The sequence below is a fragment of the Orbicella faveolata genome, unplaced genomic scaffold, assembly GCF_042242905.1.
Source record: "Orbicella faveolata isolate gen_17 unplaced genomic scaffold, um_ofav_v1 contig_35, whole genome shotgun sequence".
Taxonomy (NCBI): Eukaryota; Metazoa; Cnidaria; class Anthozoa; order Scleractinia; family Merulinidae; genus Orbicella; species Orbicella faveolata.
Window position 1 is genome coordinate 4,260,001 of NW_028301564.1, and position 23,212 is coordinate 4,283,212.

At 38.6% G+C, this 23,212-nt stretch overlaps 2 protein-coding genes and 1 pseudogene across 3 annotated transcripts in view; 1 reads left to right on the forward strand and 2 right to left on the reverse strand.

The window, feature by feature from the left end:
- LOC110046651 (integrator complex subunit 13-like) overlaps positions 1–11,138 on the reverse strand; it is a 16,273-nt gene extending 5,135 nt beyond the window's left edge. Inside the window, exons 1-17 of one of the 2 annotated variants that reach the window (XM_089272877.1) lie at positions 10,815–11,138; positions 9,455–9,529; positions 8,543–8,727; positions 7,449–7,529; positions 7,263–7,335; positions 6,950–7,075; positions 6,095–6,179; positions 4,979–5,086; positions 3,944–3,987; positions 3,305–3,350; positions 2,878–2,952; positions 2,694–2,797; positions 2,362–2,443; positions 2,004–2,080; positions 1,457–1,528; positions 633–718; positions 12–93 (exon numbers count right to left, since the gene is read on the reverse strand). In XM_089272877.1, the coding sequence (XP_089129003.1) occupies positions 12–93; positions 633–718; positions 1,457–1,528; positions 2,004–2,080; positions 2,362–2,443; positions 2,694–2,797; positions 2,878–2,952; positions 3,305–3,350; positions 3,944–3,987; positions 4,979–5,086; positions 6,095–6,179; positions 6,950–7,075; positions 7,263–7,335; positions 7,449–7,529; positions 8,543–8,727; positions 9,455–9,529; positions 10,815–11,051 (1,638 nt within the window). In that variant the 5' untranslated portion in view covers positions 11,052–11,138. The remainder of the gene's footprint in view (positions 1–11; positions 94–632; positions 719–1,456; positions 1,529–2,003; positions 2,081–2,361; positions 2,444–2,693; positions 2,798–2,877; positions 2,953–3,304; positions 3,351–3,943; positions 3,988–4,978; positions 5,087–6,094; positions 6,180–6,949; positions 7,076–7,262; positions 7,336–7,448; positions 7,530–8,542; positions 8,728–9,454; positions 9,530–10,814) is intronic. The other variant, XM_089272876.1, reaches the window with a different exon arrangement.
- Positions 11,139–11,177: 39 nt separating this feature from the next.
- LOC110046652 (pleckstrin-2-like) lies at positions 11,178–20,703 on the forward strand. The gene is made up of 12 exons (XM_089272878.1): positions 11,178–11,513; positions 11,867–11,947; positions 12,200–12,277; positions 13,507–13,632; positions 13,812–13,885; positions 14,675–14,772; positions 16,477–16,673; positions 17,075–17,164; positions 17,254–17,304; positions 18,473–18,556; positions 18,798–18,891; positions 19,661–20,703. The coding sequence occupies exons 1-12, from the start codon at positions 11,463–11,465 to the stop codon at positions 19,795–19,797; spliced, it is 1,161 nt and encodes a 386-aa protein (XP_089129004.1). The 5' UTR covers positions 11,178–11,462; the 3' UTR covers positions 19,798–20,703.
- Positions 20,462–23,113, reverse strand: LOC149102696 (carbohydrate sulfotransferase 11-like; annotated as a pseudogene).
- Positions 23,114–23,212: the final 99 nt, after the last annotated feature.

The following is a 23,212-nucleotide window of genomic DNA, read 5'->3' on the forward strand; positions in this document are numbered from 1 at the left end:
AGATGCGTCACCTTTTCATGCATCTTGGATGTCTTGCTAGCGGCTTCAAGGAAAGTTTCTAGTTCAGCCCACACCTGGCGATACTGCTCCTCCCTGACAAAAGGCAACATCAATATAATTATTTAGTTTTAAGACCTCTTCCTTGTGGTATATCTATTTTATTTTAATTGTGTAAACTTGAACTTCAAAAATAATCAAGTTTGATTTGCTTTTGCGTGAGTGCAGCTCTCAAACTAGATTGTAAAACCATTAAAACAAGCTCTAACACCCTCTTTTTCAACCAGTGAGAAGTAAAATAAAAATCAATCGTGATTTAGTTTCCACGTGTTTTCCCGCGCTTAGCACGGGTTTCGCGTCTTCCCGCTCTTGGTACAGATCGTTTGCTTTCCCGCGCTTGGCATCGGCGTATGTTTTCCTGCGCTTGGCACCGGTACGTGTTTTCCCGCGCTTGGCACGGATTCCGCGTCTTCCCGCTCTTCGTACAGATTGTACGTTTTTCCGCGCTTGGCACGAGTGTATGTTTTCTCGCACTTGGCGCAGGTTGTATGTTTTCGTGTCAAATTCTCATTGGTTCACTGCGCTGTCGCGTTTGTTATGATTGGCTATTAAAGCCAGTGATTACTATGGTTTACCTTTTTGGTCCTTTTCCTCTGATTCCTGTCATGGACACGGGGAGTGGATCATTTCTACTTTCCATAGCCTGGACTCTGTAGATCACCTATTTAAATAAATAAAATACGTACGAGAAATTTCTGCAAGTAAACTTGAATAATTCTTGGCTGTAATCACTGACCTTATTAATTAAAGTGCCCATAATGTCAATTTTTTTTTTCGCTTATCTAATTCTACATTTCACTTAATGAACTTCTGCGAAAAATTTTTCGATTTGGATAAAACGCAATTTTTTTTTATAAGTTTTTAAAGACGTTCAAATTTGCCGCCATTTTGGTCCACCATTCGTACCAGTCTTCCTCGGTTTGGAGTGAGTCGTGACGTAGGTTCAGGAACACGTGGTTTGGGTCGTGACTCATTTGACTTGAAAACAAGTGGAAATTTTGCTTCAGAGTTGTCTACATTTAGTTTAAAATGCCGGAAAGGTACGTTGCCGCTCTTTGTAACAACGTTAATGATCCAGAAAACAACAGCAGTCTTCATCGTAGGTTCCTGAACCTACGTCACAGGCATCAGTTACGTAGCCATTTTGAGCACGTTATTGTTGTGATCAGCGGCAGGGGTCGACCGCAAGAAAACAGAAATTTGAACTTTGTAAAGATTTCCAAAAAATTGCGTTTTATCCAAATCGAAAAATTTCTTCGCAGAAGTTCATTAGGTGAAATGTAGAGTTAGATGAGCGAAAAAAAAAAATTGGCATTATGGGCACTTAAACTGCTTGTTGCAGCTGTAAATAAATAAATAAATAAATAATAATTCTTCTTTTTTTATATCAAAGACTTACTCTTTTACATTCAAGTACATCATTCTCTGTAATTGTCTCCTTCATAATCAGCAATGGCAGGGGTTCTAAAAGCTGTTTGAGAAGAAAAGAAAAGAAAAAGAAAACTGATCACAAGACTACTAGGAGACGGTGTAGCTATTTGCTAAAGAATCTTCTGGTGTGCTTCCTTGAATAGCACAACAAACAAAAACCTGATATGTTACAACCACTGTTCGAGAGACTTTTGTTGGTCTTCGCAAGTCCCCAGCCAATCAAATAACAATTTTTTGTTGGTTTTCCAAGTCCTCGACCAATCAAAATAGCGGAAAACCGCACGTCCAATTCATTACCACGTCTAGCTACATTGATTTCTCCTCCCCCAACAAACTTGATTTTTGATTTGTTAACAATGAAAAAACCAACAAAAAGTCCTCAAAAATTGATACAAAATTTTTAACCAAAAGCAACTTTTAATTTTAAACAAAATGATCTTTTACCTAAGATTCAGGCTAAGTTCAATCGGTAATATTCCTTTACAAAGAATTCAGATCTTTTTTTCTGACGTTACCTGCATCATATTACACAGCAGTGTTTCACTGATAACCATAGGCCAGTATCTTGTACAACGCTCAAGTCTTGAAAGACCTTTAAATGTCAAAATATATAGACAGCTATTTTAATTAACATCGCCAGTTAAAAGCCTCAGATTGACTGAGTTAACGCGACGAGACAGAAAGGCAATATGGGTACAGCTGAAAGCAGAAAGCTGTTGTACCTCTGAATGGAAACGGAATATCAAAACTAAAAATTGATTTTGTGCTAGGTTTTTCCCAAATGCTTATCGCAATTTTTCGATAGCTGTGAGCGTAGCTTAACACTGGTGGTCAAAACAATACAGATTGAAGGTAAGTTCTAAAAAGGTATACCTTTCTCTAGAGGTGATTTTCCCTTCTTTTTATTCCATGAACACGGTGCAAGCCTGTTAGCCTTCATGAATTCACCAAAATCCTGTTGATAAACAAAATCAATTTCCAGTTTAAACAGGTTCTGATACCATTAAGAGACTATCTTTTACAGTTGAATTATGTGTCGTTATCGGTACTCGTATATGGTTGAAGTGATGGCAGTGAAATTTTCATAGTTTCACAGGGATAACGTTTTACACAATCAAGCATAATGACTGTACAGTATTCCTGAGGTCCCCTAAAGGCCCACTGAGAACATACACAGCAAGACTTTGAAAGAACAGAGGACTTACATTGATTCTGTAATCTGTGACTCGGCCACCACATCCTTCACTTATAGACGGGGGATCTTCCATTGGAGTCCGATAAGTCGCTAGACAGTGTATGAAAATGTCGCCTAAAAATATAACCGACAATCAGCGTCAGAACCCAGCTAGTAAAAGATAATGAAAGTCATTGATAACATTAAATAATCACCTCCATGACTTGCCAATATGTGTGACACTAGTTTTCCACCAGACTTCTTGGGCTGTTCTAACATGACTTGTCGACCTATCAGTAAATAAGATATGAGGGGTAAACTACATGGATAAAACCAACAGTTTCTGTCCGACTTTAGAACTGAAAGGGATAACAATCAAGTAGCGTCCTACTCTGCAAGCACTCCATTCAAGAAGGTACAGTGCTTGTAATTTATTACTTCACTAGGTTTAGGCAGCTCAACAGGGGATGTACAAAAATGGTGGATGAGATAAGTCATTTATCGTCTGACCTCCTGGTCAATCTCCCTGCCACTCTGTTCAGATCTCATAGTGATGTGTCCTGTGGGAGCTCGACTAGTTATGTTCCACACTAAGCTTTATACTTTATAAGAGATAGCTGTCTACAAGTCAGAATGATTTACCTTGCAGGAGAAAAGATATGAGGCATGCTGTAGGTCTGCTGTTAATCTTCAAATTATAAAAGGAGAATCCAAATTTAAATTATAGTGATTCACAAATGCAAAAATAACATTTAGACAAGTACAATTTACATTAGCTTTGAATGCATACTAGCAAATACAAAGAAATTCATAAACTTTTTTGCATCAAATGGATGAAAAGTTGACATGCATTGCAGCACAAATTCTCATTTCACAACATCCTAGCAAAATGGAGGTTGGGTGCCTGAGACAACTGTGTGTATCCACTAGTGACTGCCAGCTCCTACATGGAGACTGCTCGCTGGCAAACCCTGGCAATTGAGCCATGAGCCCCCATGCAGAAGGGAAAAAACAGGAACCTATCATACTGATTAAATAGTGGAACAAGAGGGAGGAATGAAAGCGGATGGAGGGGGGAGCCTACAAGAAGAGCCCCAACTCTTACGAAAGACGCTAATACTCATGAAAACGCTCAGTCCAAGTACACTACTAAGACTAGACCATGATTGCTTGGTAGGTTTCCTCCACTGGATCTAAATATGTTTGACTTTTAACTTCTTAGAGTCAAGCTTGTGACAACTAACACCTTTAACGTTATTAAATTGTAGCCAGTATATGTACCTCAACTGGAGTGATTCTGTGACACCCAGTGCATGCCTGAAGCTCTAAAAGAAAATTGAATGAAAGGGTGCTTTGATTGAAATATGTCTTTGACTGCAAAACTCAATTCATTTAACTCCACCAGGACCCAGTTGTTCATAGGATGAATAATGCTATCCACTGGATAAATTACTATCCAATGGATAGCGCGGTTTTCTTTGTCAACACTTATCGAGTAGATACAATTAATTATCTGACATTTGAACAACCCGGGCCCGACAACAACAACAACAGCTCCATTCAGGTTATTGCCTTTCTGTTAACCTTCAGGGCCGGGTTGTTCAAAAGCTGGTTAATGTTAACCCAGGATTAAAAGATAACCAAAGTACTAATTTTTCTTGGCTACAAATGTTTTTCACTGCTTATGTTTTGTGCAGTTTAAGATTATTCAACTTCAAAACTGAAGGACAAACAATAATAGAAAAACTCACTGAAAAGTCACAAAACTGAAATCAAAATTCTTGCTAATCCTGGGTTAGCTTAATCAGGCTTTGAACAGCCCAGCTCAGAAAATTAAAATAAGCCTCAGTGACATAAAATATAGCTACTGTTGGTAAATTATAGTAAAATCAGTTACACAAAACTTCAAGGTTTTTACATGTAGTCAAAAGATTTCATTATTGAAGTATCTTACAGGGGATAATTTTAATATAAACCTGTATTGAGCAGTTCCAGAAAACATCCATGCCTCTCCCATGAAAGGATTTTGGTTTGACTCCTCCCTTCCTCCCGCCTCCCCACCTCCAGTCGCAGCCTCTTCAAAAATTTTGCTCCTCCTTGCGTAACTTTCAACATCTCTCTCAAGAGAATTATCAACCAAATTCCTTAAGGTACATAAATTATGAAACTTTTCTCAAACTGCACATTTATGTTGTTGCTGAAACAGTGTGATTTCTGTTAGAAATCAGCCAGTTATAATTCAGGTATCTCCTTTAGGATTCCATTTAAACCACATTATGAGCATTCCTACACATGTGCAAGGAGAAAACATTTAACCTGGAGCATGCGTGTTCTTGGGAGTACACCATTTCAGGTGAACAGTGTCCTTGACAGCAACAGTTCCATCTTTTTTTACTGGTAAAGTTTCATCACCACAGAACACACCTACCAGAGGTTAAAAAAGATATCAATTTTAACTATAATTTACAAAGCAAGCAGGTGTTGAAATTCTCAAAATCCACAGTTGTCAAAAATCATTCAGGGTGTCTGTACAAAATCTGTACAATGCAGCCATCTACTGTACATTGTAACAACACCCTCAAAGCAAGTTTTAGTGCTTTTTAGGGGTTCTTTGACATTCATGATGAACAACCCTTGGTGAGTTGCAATCACTTTTTAACGGCCACCGCACACTAGCTGTTTTTTGGGCGTAGAACTGCAGATTTTTTGTTGGGGTCAAATCAGGTTAAAATTTGTCGGGCCATGAGCTTGCCACACACTAGCCGACTTTTTGTTGCGACTAACCACGTTAAAGGCTTGGGGCCGAGTCATCCAAAATCAAGATGGCACCTATTCCACTGACATGACTCTCATGACATTTCCTAATTGGTCGAGGCGTGCGCAAACCCCAACAAATTGTCTTGGTCCACCGCACACTAGCCGACAAGGCCCAACAAGATGTTTTGAGATCTAGCACTGTCAGATATTTCCCGACAAGTCCTGATCTTGTCACAGACTTGTCTGAATTCACCGCACACTAGCTGACAAGTGAAGATTTTTTGTCAGCTGACAAAAAATCGGTTAGTGTGCAGCAGCCTTAAAGGAAGTTTCCAGGCAAAAATAAAACACCAGCCTGTAACATCTGAAAATTTCAATTAATCTTAATATCGCCCCCACCCACCCACACACCCAACAAAACTAAACTCAATGGAATGTAACAAGCCTCCTTTCCCAAATTGACAAAAAAACTCCACCCCCAATGATAGATGTAAGCTTCCCAGGAACAAAGCCACCAAAAGAGTCTAGATTTTTGCAGATAAGCTGGTAATTGAGCCTAACCAAAAACGTTTGTTTTGAACAAACATACGCAATTCTTGAAACCATTTGTCATGCAGAAACCACACCAATTTCCAAACATTTTAAAGTTGTTGTAGACTTCAAGGGAATTCTTACTTGCAACTGTTTGCTCCATATGAACTTCAGCAGAATGCAAGATTTCAACATCATAATTAGCTGAACTACCAGAGTGTTGCTCTTCCTAGAATTAAAAAAATATTTCAAGGAATCGAATTAAGACCCTGCTTCCGACGTGCAACATCAGCTAGAAACAGACAATAACATTATAGGGGTATCGAATGGTCTTTGTAAGCATTTGCAAGCATGTGAGCAGTGCATTTATTTTTGCAAGAACAAGCTGTGATAAAATTTGTCTTGAGAGCAGTGAGCACTTTAGAAAATACAGATGGTGAACAGCAAGCACTTTATACATGTTCTGCTAGCCAGAATCTCTATCTTATTAAAGGGAAATGTTTTGCACCAGGTTACAGGGTCGACAACTCCAAAACAGGACAGTAGGCACAAAGTTAGGTAAGTACACATTCACATAAACTAACCATGGTTCAACCAATCCCAACAGCTTACAGCCAATTATGCCTTATTTGATGCCAAATTAGGACATAATATTTATAAAATTACTAACTTCGTGTAGCTTCACGTGAGTCAGTGGGTGAATGCTCCAGAAGATCTAACGCTTTCTAACCTGATGTTGTGAACACCACAAGAAGAAGCTAAAAGCTACCACACTAACCCAAACCCAAAGGATTCACAAAATTCCAGCAATTGAGCACATTTAAAGGAGAATCCGAGCATGTGAGCAGTTACCAAAATTTTGCAAGCAAGAGCCAGTGAGCACTCATCCAATTTTTGCAAGCAATTCGAGCAAATGCTAAATTTTGCGAGCACTTTTAAATTGAATGGGACCATCAGATACCCCTTATTATGATGTTATAGTTGAAACACAGTTCATACCTTCATTGGGATTCCTGTGACTGTTGTCGATTTCAGATTAAAATGTTTCTGAGCCATGGCGCCAAGCTTACTGACCAACTGCGAAGCTTTGTGGGAATAGATGGTTGTGGAGAGTGATGGTGAACCCTGAACAAAAATTATACACAGCATATTGGTCCTTACTATCAGTAAGCTTAGTATCTTCACAAGCAAAAACTCATAGTAAGTGAAAATGATTTCCTTTTACCATGAGGAAAATATGCAACTATTCAGTCCAAATTACATTGATTGATTCATTAATCTGGGTTGCTTTTTACATATTAGTTATTAATACCTTTGGTGCTTTCTCGGTGAGCTTTCCACTATCTCCACTCTGTGGAACATGAACTAAAATGAGGTCTGCGTGCCTGAGGGAATGAAGATGATGTGAATTAATTTTACACAATCATTATCAATAGAAGGATGACTTTCAACTGAGCTACCATAATGATTATTATTAATTAATGTTAATTTCATGTACCTGTCATTCACAGCTGTTCCACTATTCTGTTGTTCTAATGCATCTCGTACACATGCTATCAGAGTGTGAACATGGGCCTCACTGTACAAAAATAAAAAAAAATAATAATAATTAAAATATAATTTGAACACTGAGCTACCAGACAGCACACACATGTTATGCACTTGCAGGGATGTATTGTCCACACCCGAGGACAAATTGTCACTTTACTTTTTGGTTAAAGCAGTGCTTAAAGGTCATCAGTTTACTGAGAAACTTTGGTATACTGATACCTTAAGATTTGGCCTGCCAGAAGTTAAAAAAATTTCAAGATCTAGTGGCGGTGAATGGTAAATGCAAGAGTTTGAAAGAATATAAGCCTAGCATTTTTGTTTTTGAGCTTGTGACATTTGTGACTTTTTAAACTGTGTAACTGAGACTTCAATGAAAATGTTTTAAAAGATGAGACTGTAAGGCCCGTGAAATAAGACAAAAATGTCGCAACATCCACAGTTTTTGAAGGACCATTCACCAACCCCTTCATGTGTCACCCATTTAAATTTATAAACAAACTGAATCATTGGATAATGCAATTCAAGAGTTTTTTATTGACTTAGCCATTACAGTATATGAGCAGTTATACCATGCTATACAAATAGGATAAGTGTACACCTAATTTTTAGGGGCATTTTTATTTTGAACTTTTAATTAGCTTTCTATATTTTGGGGGTGTTTTTATTAAAGTAATAATATTCCACTCATGCTAGTTGGATATGAGATGAGTATAACCAACTGAGCCCTATGTTGCTCATTGATTATCTATCATCTCGTATCCAATGCATGCTCATGGAATAATAGTGTCATAGCTAAACATTGCTCTTTAAGCAAATAGTTAGCACTGAGGTAGCCCATTGTGGACACTCAAACTGTGAGCACTAGACATTTTTGTACATTTGTTAATGACTATAGAATGAGGGCCAAGAGCATTTCTTTTAGCATGTTTACACCGTAGAAATGCAAATCTTGTTAATTATATGAAGAGCCTTCTTTCTCTAAAATGTCAAATTTCATGGTTTGAATGTCCTTACTGTAAACACTGTGAGGACCTTGCTGACCTTTTCAAGTTTGTGAGGCAGATGATGCGTCCTGTTTTATCACCAGTATGTGTGTGGTTTGCTTTTGAGTTTTGTGGCAATGGTTCATACAGACATTGAACAGCAGATGTTAAGCCATGCATAATGGAACAGTCTTCATCACTGTCTTCCTTAGGAGGGCCAAGACCAGCAAATGATTTGAGCAACTATGAAATAAACAAAACACTTATCAAGAGATCTATATGCAATTAAAATAATGAATTATATTGGAACAATAGCATTCAGACATAACGTACTGCTCAGAGATAGGTGAACATTGTACGGGTGTTTTTAACACAATCTTAACATGAAGGAAATGTGCTTGAGCATTTTCGTAGCATGTTAGGTACACTTGTTTTTTAACATGTTACCCTTTGATATTCATACCCTTTATTTCTCTTACATGCATTGTTCATGGAAAAACAAAACTTGTCTTGAGCGGAGCTCAAACAAAAGCATGTTTACTAAAATCAACAGTAAAACCATGAGACTTGAAATTCAAATCAAAACACAGTGAAACAAATGGTACTGCAGTATAAATAAGTCTCACTGATATTCAAGGAGACAGAAAAACTTGAACAAGTTTGCCTCAAGATGTATTTTTATGGTTTGCCACAAAATGACAGCTGAGAAAGTCATGGTTTCTACAATACTGTCATGCTTTCCATTTTGACTTTATGAACCTTGCTTTGATATAAATCAGTTTGCTGCTCAGTTACAGTAAATTGCAATAAACAATTGTCACTATCTTTATCTTCAGAATATGAGGCATCTTGTTAATGAATACACCTTATGGGCATTCATCAACAAGCTACAGAGAGTGTATCTTAGCCATAAAAATATCAATGATTGCTAGAAAACCATAACATCAAACTAAAAAAACAAAAAGAAAACCTGTGGAACACACTGCTGTTCATGGGACCAAGAATTCACAACATGAGCACTATCATCTGAAACAACCACCTTGACCTGAAGGAATTAACAAATTTGTCAATCAGGAAATTCATAACCATTCATTAAGAAAATCCAGACAGTGTAAAAGAATTCTTTTTTGCCTGGTTCAAAGAAATATCCATCTCCACTAATGGAAGGGGATCAAAAATTCCTTTAGTTAATAGGCAGGGGTTTCCAAAGCTAAAGTTCAGAGGGATAGGAGCAGAAGAGAGGGGTGAGGGGTGGGGAAGATGGATTTTTTTTTCTGGAAGAACACAGTCTTTCATTCCTATAGTACTATATAAACACTTTATAAACAGGGGCTGGGTGGGGTGAAAATCATGTGGATTCACCTCATAAACCATTAATAAGTGGATACCCATAGTGATGTACCAAATTTTAACTTTGGCTGAGGTGAGAAGAGAAAAAGACATGCATGTATGACTAATATGTTTTAATGTCACACCACTTTACTCATGATAAGGTGATCAATCAATCTTGATCGTGGTAGAGGCCAATATGGTTTGCTGATATAATTTATTATATAAATATTTTTATTAGCATTCTCTAGCATCAACCGTTCAAGGACTTAACTTTAGTAATGATACGCCAACCACAGAACAGCTGCCTGGTTCAGAAAAGAGGGTGGTAAAGGGGGGTATAGATCACGTTTCACGGAAAATGAAGCAGCCCCTTTACAATTCATGCTTCACGGAAAATAAAAGAGAACGTTTTGGAAAATCACGGTTCACAGCGACTATAGAAATCACGATTCACTAGGAAAAAATTAGCCATTTCACATTTCACGGGAAAAAAAAAGGGGCCAATCACGAGTCACAAAAATACCCTTTACCAGTGAATTCACAACATGAACACTGTCAACCCAAAATTGCAACATGGAAAGGTTTGAAATCCAGACAGGAGGTTACAACAGGATCTCAGATTACAAATCGCAGATACTAGTGATGTCACCTACTGTTAGTGATATGCCAGCCACAGAACAGCTGGCTGGTGAAGAAAAGAATTATTTAGTTTGACCAGTTGTACATTTAAGTAACATAAAGGATGTTTGAAAACAAATACAAATCTCTTCCCTGTTTTAAAACAGCTAATTACAGTAGCCTCCTTTAAAGGGAAGATGTCTGTTTATATATAAACATTGCTTTGCCAAAAGTTAAACAAAAGAACTCTTTGTCACATCAACCAATCGTTTTACGTTTCCTGGCTGCCAAATCAGCTATGTAAATAATTTGGCTATAATCCTGGGTATTAGAAACCAGCCTGTCCTAAAACACCACAAAAGAAATTTCCTTTCACTTACCAGATATTCGTTTGGAAATATATCATAAACAATTCTACAGTATTCGACCGCTGCCTCTATACTGCATGTCCAGGAACTTTTGAACACAGGAGAAGATGTGCTGGAACCTTTTCCTTTCCCTTTTTTTCCACCGCCATCAAAATCAATATGCTGCTTAGAAAGCGACAAAAATTTCGAACTGTGGTCTAGAACAATTACAGTTCTCTTAACAGGAGGTGTAGATGTGTCGTTAGTCATCGCAGAAAAGTCCTAGAAGTTGTTGGAAGAGCAAGTCAGTTTTTGTAAACTTCATCCGCCATTTTTGAAAGCTTGGTTACACAGGCCAGTCATTCCCAGAGTACATTTCGGGCTCTACGCTGTAACCAGGTTATGTTTTATGGTTAAACTTTTACTTAAAATTCACTTACATGGAAGAACTATCTCGGTTTTTTCGGTTTTTAATGCTTCCTGGTTAATTAACTTAGTATTTGCTGAAGCATTTGGTTGCTGAAACGTCTTGAGAGTTGAGAGTGAAACTAGACCCGTTTGTGACTGTCACGCATTCTAACTGTGCTAGTAACAAATCGTTTGCACCAAGTAACGTCGCTTGTTATGGGAATTATCCTCTCGATATTGTGACAATGATTTGGAGGTACACGGTAAGGTAACATGGACTCCAAGAAAGCAAGGAAGTTAAAAGAGGGTTTTCTGGTAAAGAAGGTAGGCAAATTGCCAGTCAGTTTTAAAGGCATACAAATGGTGCAACATTGTTGAGAATAGAGCGACAGAGCCATCATGGATTTCGATCGATGAAACAGCGCTGAAATTAGTTCACCGGAAGGAACTTAAGAGACGTTGGAAAAACTGTACTTATGTTGAGGTTAAAGTCGAGATTATTTTATATAAATTATATTGCATTACCTTTTGAACTAACCGGGTGACTCTCAGCGGGAAGCTTGTATCACACACTTATAATAGATCTTACTATTTGTTGTTTTTGTTCCTTTCAATGCCATTTTTGTGTGCGCATTTCCGCTCAATTAATTTATTAAAAATGTGTTGTTTCTCTACAGGGTCATGTCCGTCACAACTGGAAAACAAGATGGTTTATTTTGTACGATGAAGCGTTAGTGTACTTCAAGAAAAAAAATCAGGTTGGAAGAGGAAAATGTTATACAGTATATTGAGAAATGTTCTGTCAATTTTTTTTGAAGAAATTCGTGACTAACAGGAAATAAAAGAACATCACTACAAAGAATGAAATAAAAATCAACACTCAAAATTCTACACAAGGCTCACACAAGACTGAATCCCATATACAATTATGTGGCACATTTGCTTAAGATTTACTTCAGGTCTTCAAGCTTCTAACCAGCGTTTTTTTGTGTGTTCTTTTCATTACGTAGATTATGTACAATGCTGGTGAGATTCCACTAAGAGGTTGCTTTTTAGTTTCACCATGCACAGAGTACACTAAAAAGGAGGTGTGGATAGTGTAGCTATTAATATACATCCAGTAATAACATAGCAGTTAAAATCCTTATCAAATCCCTGATGATATCCTTGATCCCACTTCTCATACTTTACCTTTCCTCCCAGTTACCTCCCCTCCCCCCCCCCCTTGCTTTTTGGCTGCCCCTATTATGTCCATTGTACATATTGCACAGTTTTCTCTAATTCTCCTGCTTCATACTTTTTCACAAAATTATGCTGTTATTCTACAAGTACCCACCCCCGTTCCTCCACCTTCCCTCCCCCTTTTTTCTCAAAATTCTCAATTGCAGTTCCCTTCCTCTAATTAATCACCTTACAACACAGATTCAGATCCAGTCCCCAATAGTTAGATGGCTGGCTGCCAGAAAGGTACTGGGTACAGGTACCTTTATTTGTAGTTGTGGTGGGGATTCCGTGGACAAGGGGGCCTCTCTGCAATGACCAGTGATGGTGTACATATAAACACTTCCCAATACAGCCAAGCAAAGAATTATAGTACATCATATTTTCCCCACATGGGTAAGGAACAGGAGGAGGTTTCACTTTGTTACCTCAGCATTTTTAGCATGCACCAGACTGTGATTGTTGCAGGGTTTCAATTACACCGTGTTTTATAATCCTATAAGATTTTTTGTGTCATGTTCAGCAATCACCAACAAGTTGCATGCTTAATTTTCACAAAATGGTTTATGTCATTGACTTGTCATATAAGCTTGATAAATGTTGCTTGTGATAAAGTTGCAGTGTCTACATTTTGTTACTAATCAAAGATAGTTGTGTTAGCGGTCAGTGTAATATGCAGACTGTGAATTGCAGACTGTGGACCAGGGGTAGAATGCAGACTGAGGGTAAAATGTCGACTGAGGGTAAAATGCAGACTGACTGGTAAAATGCAGACTGCAGGCCAGGGGTAAAATGTGGACTACAGACTGTTTAAATAACTGAATTGTGATACCATTTCCATCATTTAAAGCTAACCTTAAACAGGCTAACTGGAGCATTATCTAGGCTAACCTGAGTGATGTTCAGGCTAACCGGAGTAATATCCAGTCTAACTGGAGTGATATTCAGGCTAGCCACAGTGCAGAATTTCACTGCAACTGGCCTGAATAATCCTGTTTATGCTCAGGCAGTCTGCAGTCCGCAGTCTGCAGGTTTTTTTTACACTGACCGGTCGTGTTAGTCATGTAATCATGAACCTGTCCTATGTTGTTTTTAGGGTGTTTTCCGAATAACAACCAAAGAAAACATAGAATACTTACTCCAGGCAGCAAATGAAGAAGAACGTGAAGAATGGACCACAGCAATTGCAAATGCAGTCAGAAGATTAGACATAAAGTTTAAGGTACGCAACAAGTTTTAATGGAGTAAGTAACCTAATAGAACAGGCAGATAAGCAAGCAGGGTTGCCTCTAACTATAAGTGGAGGCCTTGCTATTGGAATTTTGCAGAATTTGAAAATAGTATTTATTGTTAAAAACAATGTTATCAAAGTCAAGCAGTCCAATTAATATGTTTTTATAGTGTACAGATTCTGAAGAAGCTCGCAGAAGTGTTTACCCAAGGACACCTGTGCAGTTTACACCAACACAAATAAGGTACAAAACATCATCTCAAAAATAAATTGTAATATTTAGAGAGGAACCCACATCAGCCCTAGCTAGTTTTCAGGCTCTTAGCTGATTGAATTGGAATTTGTCGATGATGGTTTTCCAGGAGGGTGAAAAACCCGGAGAAAAGCCCAGCCCGGGAAAGGAGACAGAATCCAGACTAGGTGTAGTCCCTCTTTTGCTTAGTCCGTCATACGTGATATGAAAGAAAACCGCAAGAAAAAAATGGCCATGTGACTTTTCACATGTGCATGTGCTTCAATTGTGAACATTATTGACAGATATAGCTGTGCCTTTCAATAATGAAACTGTTTAGAGAGTGGCATGTGTGGGTGGTGATTTGAAGATTTTGATCCATTTGGGCGTGGTTAAGATGCAAATTGGTGAAATGATGACATGGCACTACGTTGAGCCTGAATAGTGCTCCAGTTAGCTTGAATAGTGCTCCAGTTAGCTTAAATAGCACCCCGGGTAGCCTGTTAAATATAATTTGCTTGAAAGTGGTTAGTTGCCAATAATTGTAAGGGTTAACCCTTGTCGTTTCACTATTTCCTGTTTTAAACACCCCCAATCCATTTTATTCGTTTTTTTTTCAAGGTTTGTTGATTACATGTACCATAATAATATTACTATTAAATAGTAATATCTATTTATTGATATTGTTACTGACAGCAGCAAAAGACACCATCAATAAAATATTGTTAGCTGGTTCTTGAACCTCAGAGTTCCATGTTATTGTCAGAGGCATAGTAAGTACCAAAATTTGATTTCTGTCAGGGAGATGGTTGAGGCCATGCAAGATGCTGATGCTGGAATACCCCTTGGCACTCACATGTGTCACGAAGAAAATAAACTACACAAACTGTGTTTTACTGGTGAGGAAATGTTTTAAGTATAAAGTGTTACAATAAATTGTACTTTGTTTCACTCAGCACAGAAATTCAAGTGGGACTGGTGGAAAGTCATTTTAAGTTCCTACTTAAATTTATTAATTAATAATTAGTTAATTTTATGATTAGAAATCAAGTATTAACTAATTATTTCAGTTAAAACTAAGTGAAAGGTATTTTTTTGCTATTTCTTTCTTGGGGCTTGTTTATATGGGGAGAATTTGTGACTAGCAGGAGGGTTTCCCTCTCCACCAAACCTTCTTTTACTACCATTGTGTTTATGCATAAACATTTGTCACAGAAAAGGCAAGAACTCACCACCTTAAATTTTCTGCTCAAATATCCCCTTCTTGTCGCCTTTGCTCCAGGGCTCCTACTCTCTGTCTCCTTTTGTGGGCTGGAGAGAGTTTGGGGAAATTTTTCAACTCATACAAAATGGCATCAAATGATAGCAGATATTTGTCAAAAGCACAATGATGATGTGAGTCGGTTTGAATTGTTACTAGTAAGTTCCTAACTTGCACTGAAAATTTTAGGAAACAAGAGTTTTATGTGTGTGGCTGTCATGAACATTAAGAAAACTTGGCAATAAATTTGGGAGTTATATTTGGCAACAAAAACAGCTTAAAATTTTAGTAGGCCCTAGAGTAGAATACAGCCCACTAATTTGGCCAGTCATTGCATGCATCAAACTGTGGGTCCCAGTAGTATTTTTAATGCCCCTCTTAACGTCAGGTTATGTTGTAGATCTGGCCTGTACATGGTCCATCTCACAGAGTTGCCTGTGCCACCACAGTTCTAAAGCTTATTTAATTATTATTATTTTATTCTATTCTATTCTATCCTATCCCATCCTATCCCATCCTATCCCATCCTATCCCATCCTATCCCATCCTATCCCATCCTATCCCATCTTATCCCATCTTATCCCATCTTATCCCATCCTATCCCGTCCTATCCCATCCTATCCCTTCCTATCCCATCCTATCCCATCCTATCCCATCCTATCCCATTCTATCCCATCCTATCCCATCTTATCCCATCCTATCCCATTCTATCCCATCCTATCCCATCCTATCCCATCTTATCCCATCCTATCCCATCCTATCCCATTCTATCCCATCCTATCCCATCTTATCCCATCCTATCCCATTCTATCCCATCCTATCCCATCTTATCCCATCCTATCCCATCCTATCCCATCCTATCCCATTCTATCCCATCCTATCCCATCCTATCCCATTCTATCCCATCTTATCCCATCCTATCCCATTTTATCCCATCCTATCCCATTCTATCCCATCCTATCCCATCCTATCCCATCTTATCCCATCCTATCCCATCCTATCCCATCCTATCCCATTCTATCCCATCCTATCCCATTCTATCCCATCCTATTCCATCTTATCCCATCCTATCCCATCCTATTCTATTCTATTTTATTTTATTTTGTCATTATTATAATTTTTTTTTTTTTGGATGGGTGGGTACCTCGCATGGGTCTGAGTGTCCCGTTAACAGCTTCCCCTTTTGGGCTTTATTTATTTATTTATTTATTTATTTATTTATTTATTTATTTATTTATATTCTTATTTAGTCTTTGTAATTATATATTTGTAGTCTTTGCCCAATAAAGTTTTTTTTTTAATTCAAGTAACTATTGACTTAGAGATACCTTAAATCACACAGGAATTCAAGTGATCGATTGGCTGCTTAAATGGTGCTTTGTATCAAATCGAGACACTGGTATTAACTTGGCCTGTGCACTGTTAGAAGGTGCTCATCTCCAGCCAGTTGGAATAACAAGCAAAATGTCATTTAAGAGAAAAACAGAATTTGAAAATGCCACCACCTTCTTGGACAACCCAGATGCTCTTTACAGATTTGTAAGTAGACAGGTTTTTTGCGCTTAAGTACAGACGTTTTTGAGCCACGGACGTCAGCTGGAAGTCGCAACTTCCTCCTCTTCGTCTCGTATTTCTCCCTTTTCGTCGAAAATATAAAGTTGTAAATGCTAAAATGAGAGCTTTGCAACTCATTGGTCGGGCATAAAAACGTGCTAAAAGCAAGAACGTAAGCTTCCGGTTGACGTCCGTGGCTCAAAACAGCTGTGGTTAAGTTCTGTGATGGCCCATGGAATTGAATAACCACTTTAAATATTAGTAGGCCATGCAGTAGAATACGGCCCACTAATTTGACCAATCACAGCATGCATGGTTCCCTGGGTCCCAGAAGGAATTTTTTCTTTGTAGGGTTTAATTTCATTCTTGGTGTTTCCGTTTCGTAGTGTGCGTTGAGATACAGTGCTAATGAATTTCGAGAGCTGGAATGTTCTGATGACTCCAGTGATTCTGAGGACGAAATTCCACGAGATCAGGTACAAAAAATACGTCAATTCTATTCTTGTTTTGCCTTTCACTGTAGTTGATAATCGGTAGAAATTAATAGAATTTGTTCTTTTTTCAGTGTGGAGCTATCACAGGGAATGTTGTTAAACAAGGCTTTCTGCAGAAAAAGGTATGCTTCTTTCCAACAGTCGACCTTCTACTTTAGTCCATTTTTTCTAGCCCTCTATATGTCAAACTAGGTGAAGTCATTGGAGATCATTTAGAGCTTTTTCACCTGAGTGTCGAAAGTGATTCGTGTTTGCTTTGTTTTTGCATTGCTACTCTTCGAGTTGGTTTAAAAATCTCGCTCCACTTCGTCATCCAATCGATCTTACCAATTCAGAGACTACTCAAACTCAATCTCAAACCGTAGTAAAACCAAAACCAAAACCAAAACCAAAGTAATTGCCTGATTACTTTCGACACTCAATTGAAAAGTACTCTACTGAACATTAAGGCCTCTAAGACATATTCTCATTGATAGAAACCTAAATAAAATGAATTATCATAAGACCTGTACGACCCCGTGCGCTCTGTCTATGGAAAACCATAGGAAATAAAGATCCTATATGAGGCTATGTGCGATCATGGCCCTACTAGAAACTCGTACAGCCCTACTAGAAACGAAGCAAATACTGCCTCGCGCGTTCTCGTTCCAGCAAAACAAATTTAAAAAACAGAATGGTCTTATGATAAAACTTTTACTGACTGAGTGGGAGGCCAGACGGGAAAATATTTGGCCCTCTGTCAGGACGCATGAACCTCGCAGTGCTCGGTCCGTAAGTCCTGACCTCAAGCCAAATATTTTCCCGTTCGGCCCTCTTACTCAGTCAATAAGTACACAGTAATTTATTGTTTGAAAATTACTATATAGTGCACTGAAGCTATAAAAGGAGTGTTACAATAATTGGTTAGACATGTATAAGGTTGTGGTGTCAACTTGAAAAAGTCTGGCAGACTTTTTCTAATTCTGCCGTGAAGTCTTGGAAAAACCGCCTATAACAAACTACAATTTGCTCTCCCTTAACGAGTTACTTACTAATAGTATCTTCATATTTGTGGTTGAGAGCATAAGTGAACGAGCGAAGGTACTTAGTCGCTAATTGAAATGTCTCCAGATTTGTGCGTTGATGGTGTTTAGTTTTTACTAGATTTCATTTGCGGACCAGTTGATCCTCTTTTGAACTTCGAAATGGCAACTCTTGGCGTAATTTCAGACAAGGAAGGTATAGACTTATGGAGGGGGTTGTAATTAATTTACAGGGTCATTAGTTCGTATACTATTTACTATGTTACAGGGTCATGTCCGCCATAACTGGAAGACAAGAAAATTCATTCTCTGCAAAGACCCGATGATGCTGTTCTACTGCCGACCTTCTAAGGTAAAGAATATTTGTTCCTTTAAATTGAAGAAAACCTGAAAATAGTAATTTACTAAGATAGAAAGACACCTAAGAGATACTAATGAACTATAAAGGAACAAGGATGGTTAAGGATGGAGAAGATTAACACGGATTCCAAACGAAGAACTTGATAAATTTATGCTAAACTTTTCTAGATGTGTAAACCGTGACATACTCCTTTATTGTTTTTCTGTTTCTGCTTGTTTTGTTTCGGAAACAGGCATCTGTACCAGTTGGACAAATAAAGCTTGTCAACAGTGAGGTAAAGACTCTAAAAAGCGAAGAGGAGTTTGCCGGAGCTGAGTACGACCCCGGTAAGGATGTTTGCCTGATTTTGACAATGTAGAAATATTTGAAAGCGGGAACCATGAGCTCCTGTTTGACAGTAGGGGATGGGTTGTTAACTTTGATACCCGGAGCGGGACGGGCGAAGGCGGCAGGGCTGTCAGGTGGGAAATTTTTCATTTCCTTTACTGGCTATGAAAGTTCCAGGGTTATTTGTTGTTTGTCTCTTATTAAATGGCTGTTGTTTGTGGCCGATGTTACACACGCTAGGGAGACATGGGTTCCTGACACGCTCTAGTGGGCTATTTTTTAAGGTGGGATTCTTCCATACTCGTGCATGATGAGTTTTTGTTAATGCCCTACTGAAAAATAGAGCAATAGATAATTCAAAACCTTCGGTTAACTATTATTTATAGGAGGTAGATATCGGACCATTTTTCAAATTCACTTAGGCATATTATAGCCTGCATACGAGCCAAGTGGCCCATCAGGCCGGAGCTTATCCCGGTTTCTGTAACAGGAAACGACTAGGAGTATTTCTACTTCTTCCGGATGGGATGCCAGTCCATCGCAGGGTTACCCCCCCCCCGGCATTAAATCCGCTGGTACCCATTTATACACTTGGGTGGAGAGAGGCACTGTGAGAGTAAAGTGTCTTGTCCAAGAACACTAACTATGAGGCCACCGCGCCTCAAGATGTATTATACCTGTAGGAAAATAATAAGAAATGTTACATGCCTTCTTAGGGGGTTTAGTAGTGGTCTTGTTAGCTACATACGACAAATGTTCTGTTGACAGGGAGCACGAAACAAACTGCGGGGTACACATTTCTTCTCCGAACACGAAAAGGAACCAAATATATTTTTCGAGCTGCGTCCGAGGAAGACAGAATGGACTGGGTACAAACTCTACAAACCGTCTGTGAAAATACCTGATTATTGCGTGGAAGATACTGTAATTTATTACATTTAGAGGTAGATATCAGAATTATTGCATATAGGTAGCTGGAGAAATTTGAAAAAGAAAGACATCAAAGTTTATGCTACTTACACCCTGCTCCTTACATATTTGGGATCTGCCTTTAAAGTCATTTTCAAAGTCAATATAACTAATTATAAATCCAGATCTGAAGTTTATAGTGATGAATTCTACATTTTGTATTACGACTTGCGCTATCAGATTCGTGAGTGGGCAAATTTTAGACCTAAACGTCGTTGAGGGCAAATGACGTTGATATTGCTTTAGACTGTGGAAAAAGATGTAGCAAAAATCATTAGCGACGAATTGTTTATCTACTGTGATCCCGCCTTTCCGAAGTTTTCTCTTCGTCTGTGAACAAATTACTGGTAAAACATATTGGGATTTACGTTTGCCGTCATTTTGCACTTCAGTGGGATTGGCCACTTTTACGCCACTGGTTCGCGGAACAAAAGGATTTATCAATAGTCTTCTAGCGAATCTCTTAGCACAAGAAATGAGTTAATACCAAAGATGGCGAGTTTAATTCATAGACTTCTGCTGAGATGAATGAATGAATGAACGAACGAAAGTAGCTTTTGAAATGTTTACTAAAAGGCACAGAAACCAAAAATACCCATCGGCGTTTACTATTTTAATTTATCAGCACTGTAATCTACAAATGTACTGGGTTATTGAGTCATTTCAAGTTCGTTTCTTGAACAAATAGCTCGCTAAGGTTAGAAATATTTTGAAGGTGCAGATATTTTTAACAAAATATTAATTTATTTTAAAATAACAAATTGTATAGAAATGGTATGACTTAAAGACACAACCTTTTGTTGTCTTCGTCAGGGTTTGAATAAAAACATACTTAGACTCAAGCGTCTAAAGCAGTTTGCATTTGCTTAACAACACAAAGCGATTGGTTAAAGGCGCTCAGTCACGATATTTTTAGCTATTTTGACCAGGTACAAAATTACCTTTAAATTGGAGGAAACCTGAAAATAACAGTTTACTAAGATAGAAAAACACCAAAGAGATAATGATAAACCACAAAGGGACAAGGATGGCTAAGGATGGAGAAGATTAACACGGATTACAAACGAAGAACTTGAAAAATTTAGAACTTTTCAAGATGCGCAAACCGTGACGTAGCTCCTTTAAGAAAGACTGGCGCATGCGTCCACATGCATCAGAAGTAAGACAAAAACCAATCGCGGATCCCGCGCACACCTTTTCCCGCGCTTTGCGCCGCCTACATGTATTTGTCTTCGGAGTTTTGATTGGCTCGGCCGTGTATTGCAAAAGAATTGTCGTGGAAAAGGAACTATTACGACATTTGCACTAAAATAAAAACATAACTTAACCTGCAGTCGTTTTCAACCTTTTACACGAAACGAACACAGGTAAAATCAAATACTAACGCCCAAAGAGCCAGTAAAATTAAAGTTTTAGTCAGGAGCATTTCATTTGGTGTCAACACGGGTTTGTTTCACTCAGAGGAGCTACTTCAGGGTTTGCACATCTTAAAACGTTTAGGCTAAATCTTTCAAGTTTGTCGTTTGTTATCCGTGTCAATCTTTACCATCCTTAACGCAATAACCATCCTTGTTCCTGTATGGTTTATTATTATCTCGAGCCTAAGGTACCCCGGGATCCCCCAATTTTTAGTCCCATTCGCAGCCCCCGTTACCTTTTCCTCTCCTCCCCCCTCCCTGACTCTTTCCGACTGTGTGAAGAATAAATGCAGGGAATAACGATTGCATCAGTTTACACACTGCCAGGAGCAATGGGCTCCTAACACTGTCAACTACTTCCGAATAAGTCGGTCTGTGAAACCCCAAAATTTCATAATCTTTATCGTACGCTTTTCTCAGTTGGACGAATTCCTCCTCTGATATCATCGAAAAGAAAGTTTTCATAAGCGCCCTAGTATCCAGGCCTTCCGACTTTTCCCGCTTATCTGGAAACGTGACGACATCACTGGCACCCATAAGCTCTAGCGCGTCTGATTCCAACGTGTCATATTTTCCACTGAAGTCATAATTTATCATACAAGGAGAGCATAATTTATGCTGTCGTTCCCAGTGCTCATTGCGGCCCTCATTAGGTGGTAGATCAATCAAGTATTTCACAAATTCAGTAAACTTGGTGTAATGTTCGTCGGTGACCTCGCCGGTGAAATTTTTGCGATATTTCCTGATGATACTTTTGCCATATTTTTGGTGATATTTTCTATCTTCATAATCCAGGGCAAACTTGTTCTGCTAGGCCGAAACTATGCGCTCCATAGGCTCGCGAACAAAGGCAATCTTTTTGTACGTGTGTAGCATGCGGACGACTTCACTGTTGGAGTGACGTTTCAGAGCGTCTAACAGGCCCATATGGTGCACGATGAATCCTTTAATTTTGGTTGTGTTAAAATACCCCTCTAAAACTGGAAGAACGCTTTTCCAGTTACTACATGCAACCTTTGGGACGAAACAAAACAGCGTTTTATAGCGACTGGACACCAAAACGTGATGCAAAGTTGCTTTAGATAGTCCGCTGCTTTGTTCACCACACCTAGTAGTGTTTCTCTAATAAAGTCTCTTTGTGACAGGATTGACCTGAAGAAAACAACAAACAAACAAACATGTACAACATCAGCCTTCTCTAAAAACTAGATCACCTCATCCAATGAAATTCATTTCGCTGCAGACATCCTGTAACGCAATCAATAGGGATGACCCAAGTGAAAACGAAATTCGGCGCAGAGACAAGCACAAGCAAAATCATCCAAAACTTCCAAACTCTATGGGCGCGGGGTAATCTGGATCCAGTGTTTTCAATGGCCAAACATAACCACGTGTGGTAAATATTCTTGTGCTTATGTTATGCCTGAGCGGTATTTCCTTTTCACTTGTTGCAGCACAAACGCAAGCATAAGCGCAAGCACAGGAAAAAGGAAACATTTTAATCCCTGTGCTTGTGCTTGCGCTTGTGCTTATGGCAGCGTCAAGGCCGTCTGTTTTCACGGTAAAATAAGAATTATTGTTTGCTCTTGTGCTTGCGCTTGTGGTTGCGTCGCTAGTGAAAACCAGCCAAAGGAAACTATATACATGAAAAGATTTGAAACTATAAAACTTCAGTGATTAACTAAAGTAATCAAATATAAAGGATTTGAAACTATAAAACTTCAGTGATTATCATATCCCCAGTTCGCCCCGGTGCTGTGTTCTTATTTTCGATCATCTGTCTTCGGTACCCAAAGAGGAAGAAAAAATGAAAAACAAAACTTACCTTTGTCATTTTCGTCCGACTCAGTGGACGATGGATGGTGTTTCAGGACTAACAGCAATGTGCCCATCACTGCAAACGCCATTAAAAGGATGCGAATGATTCGCAAGT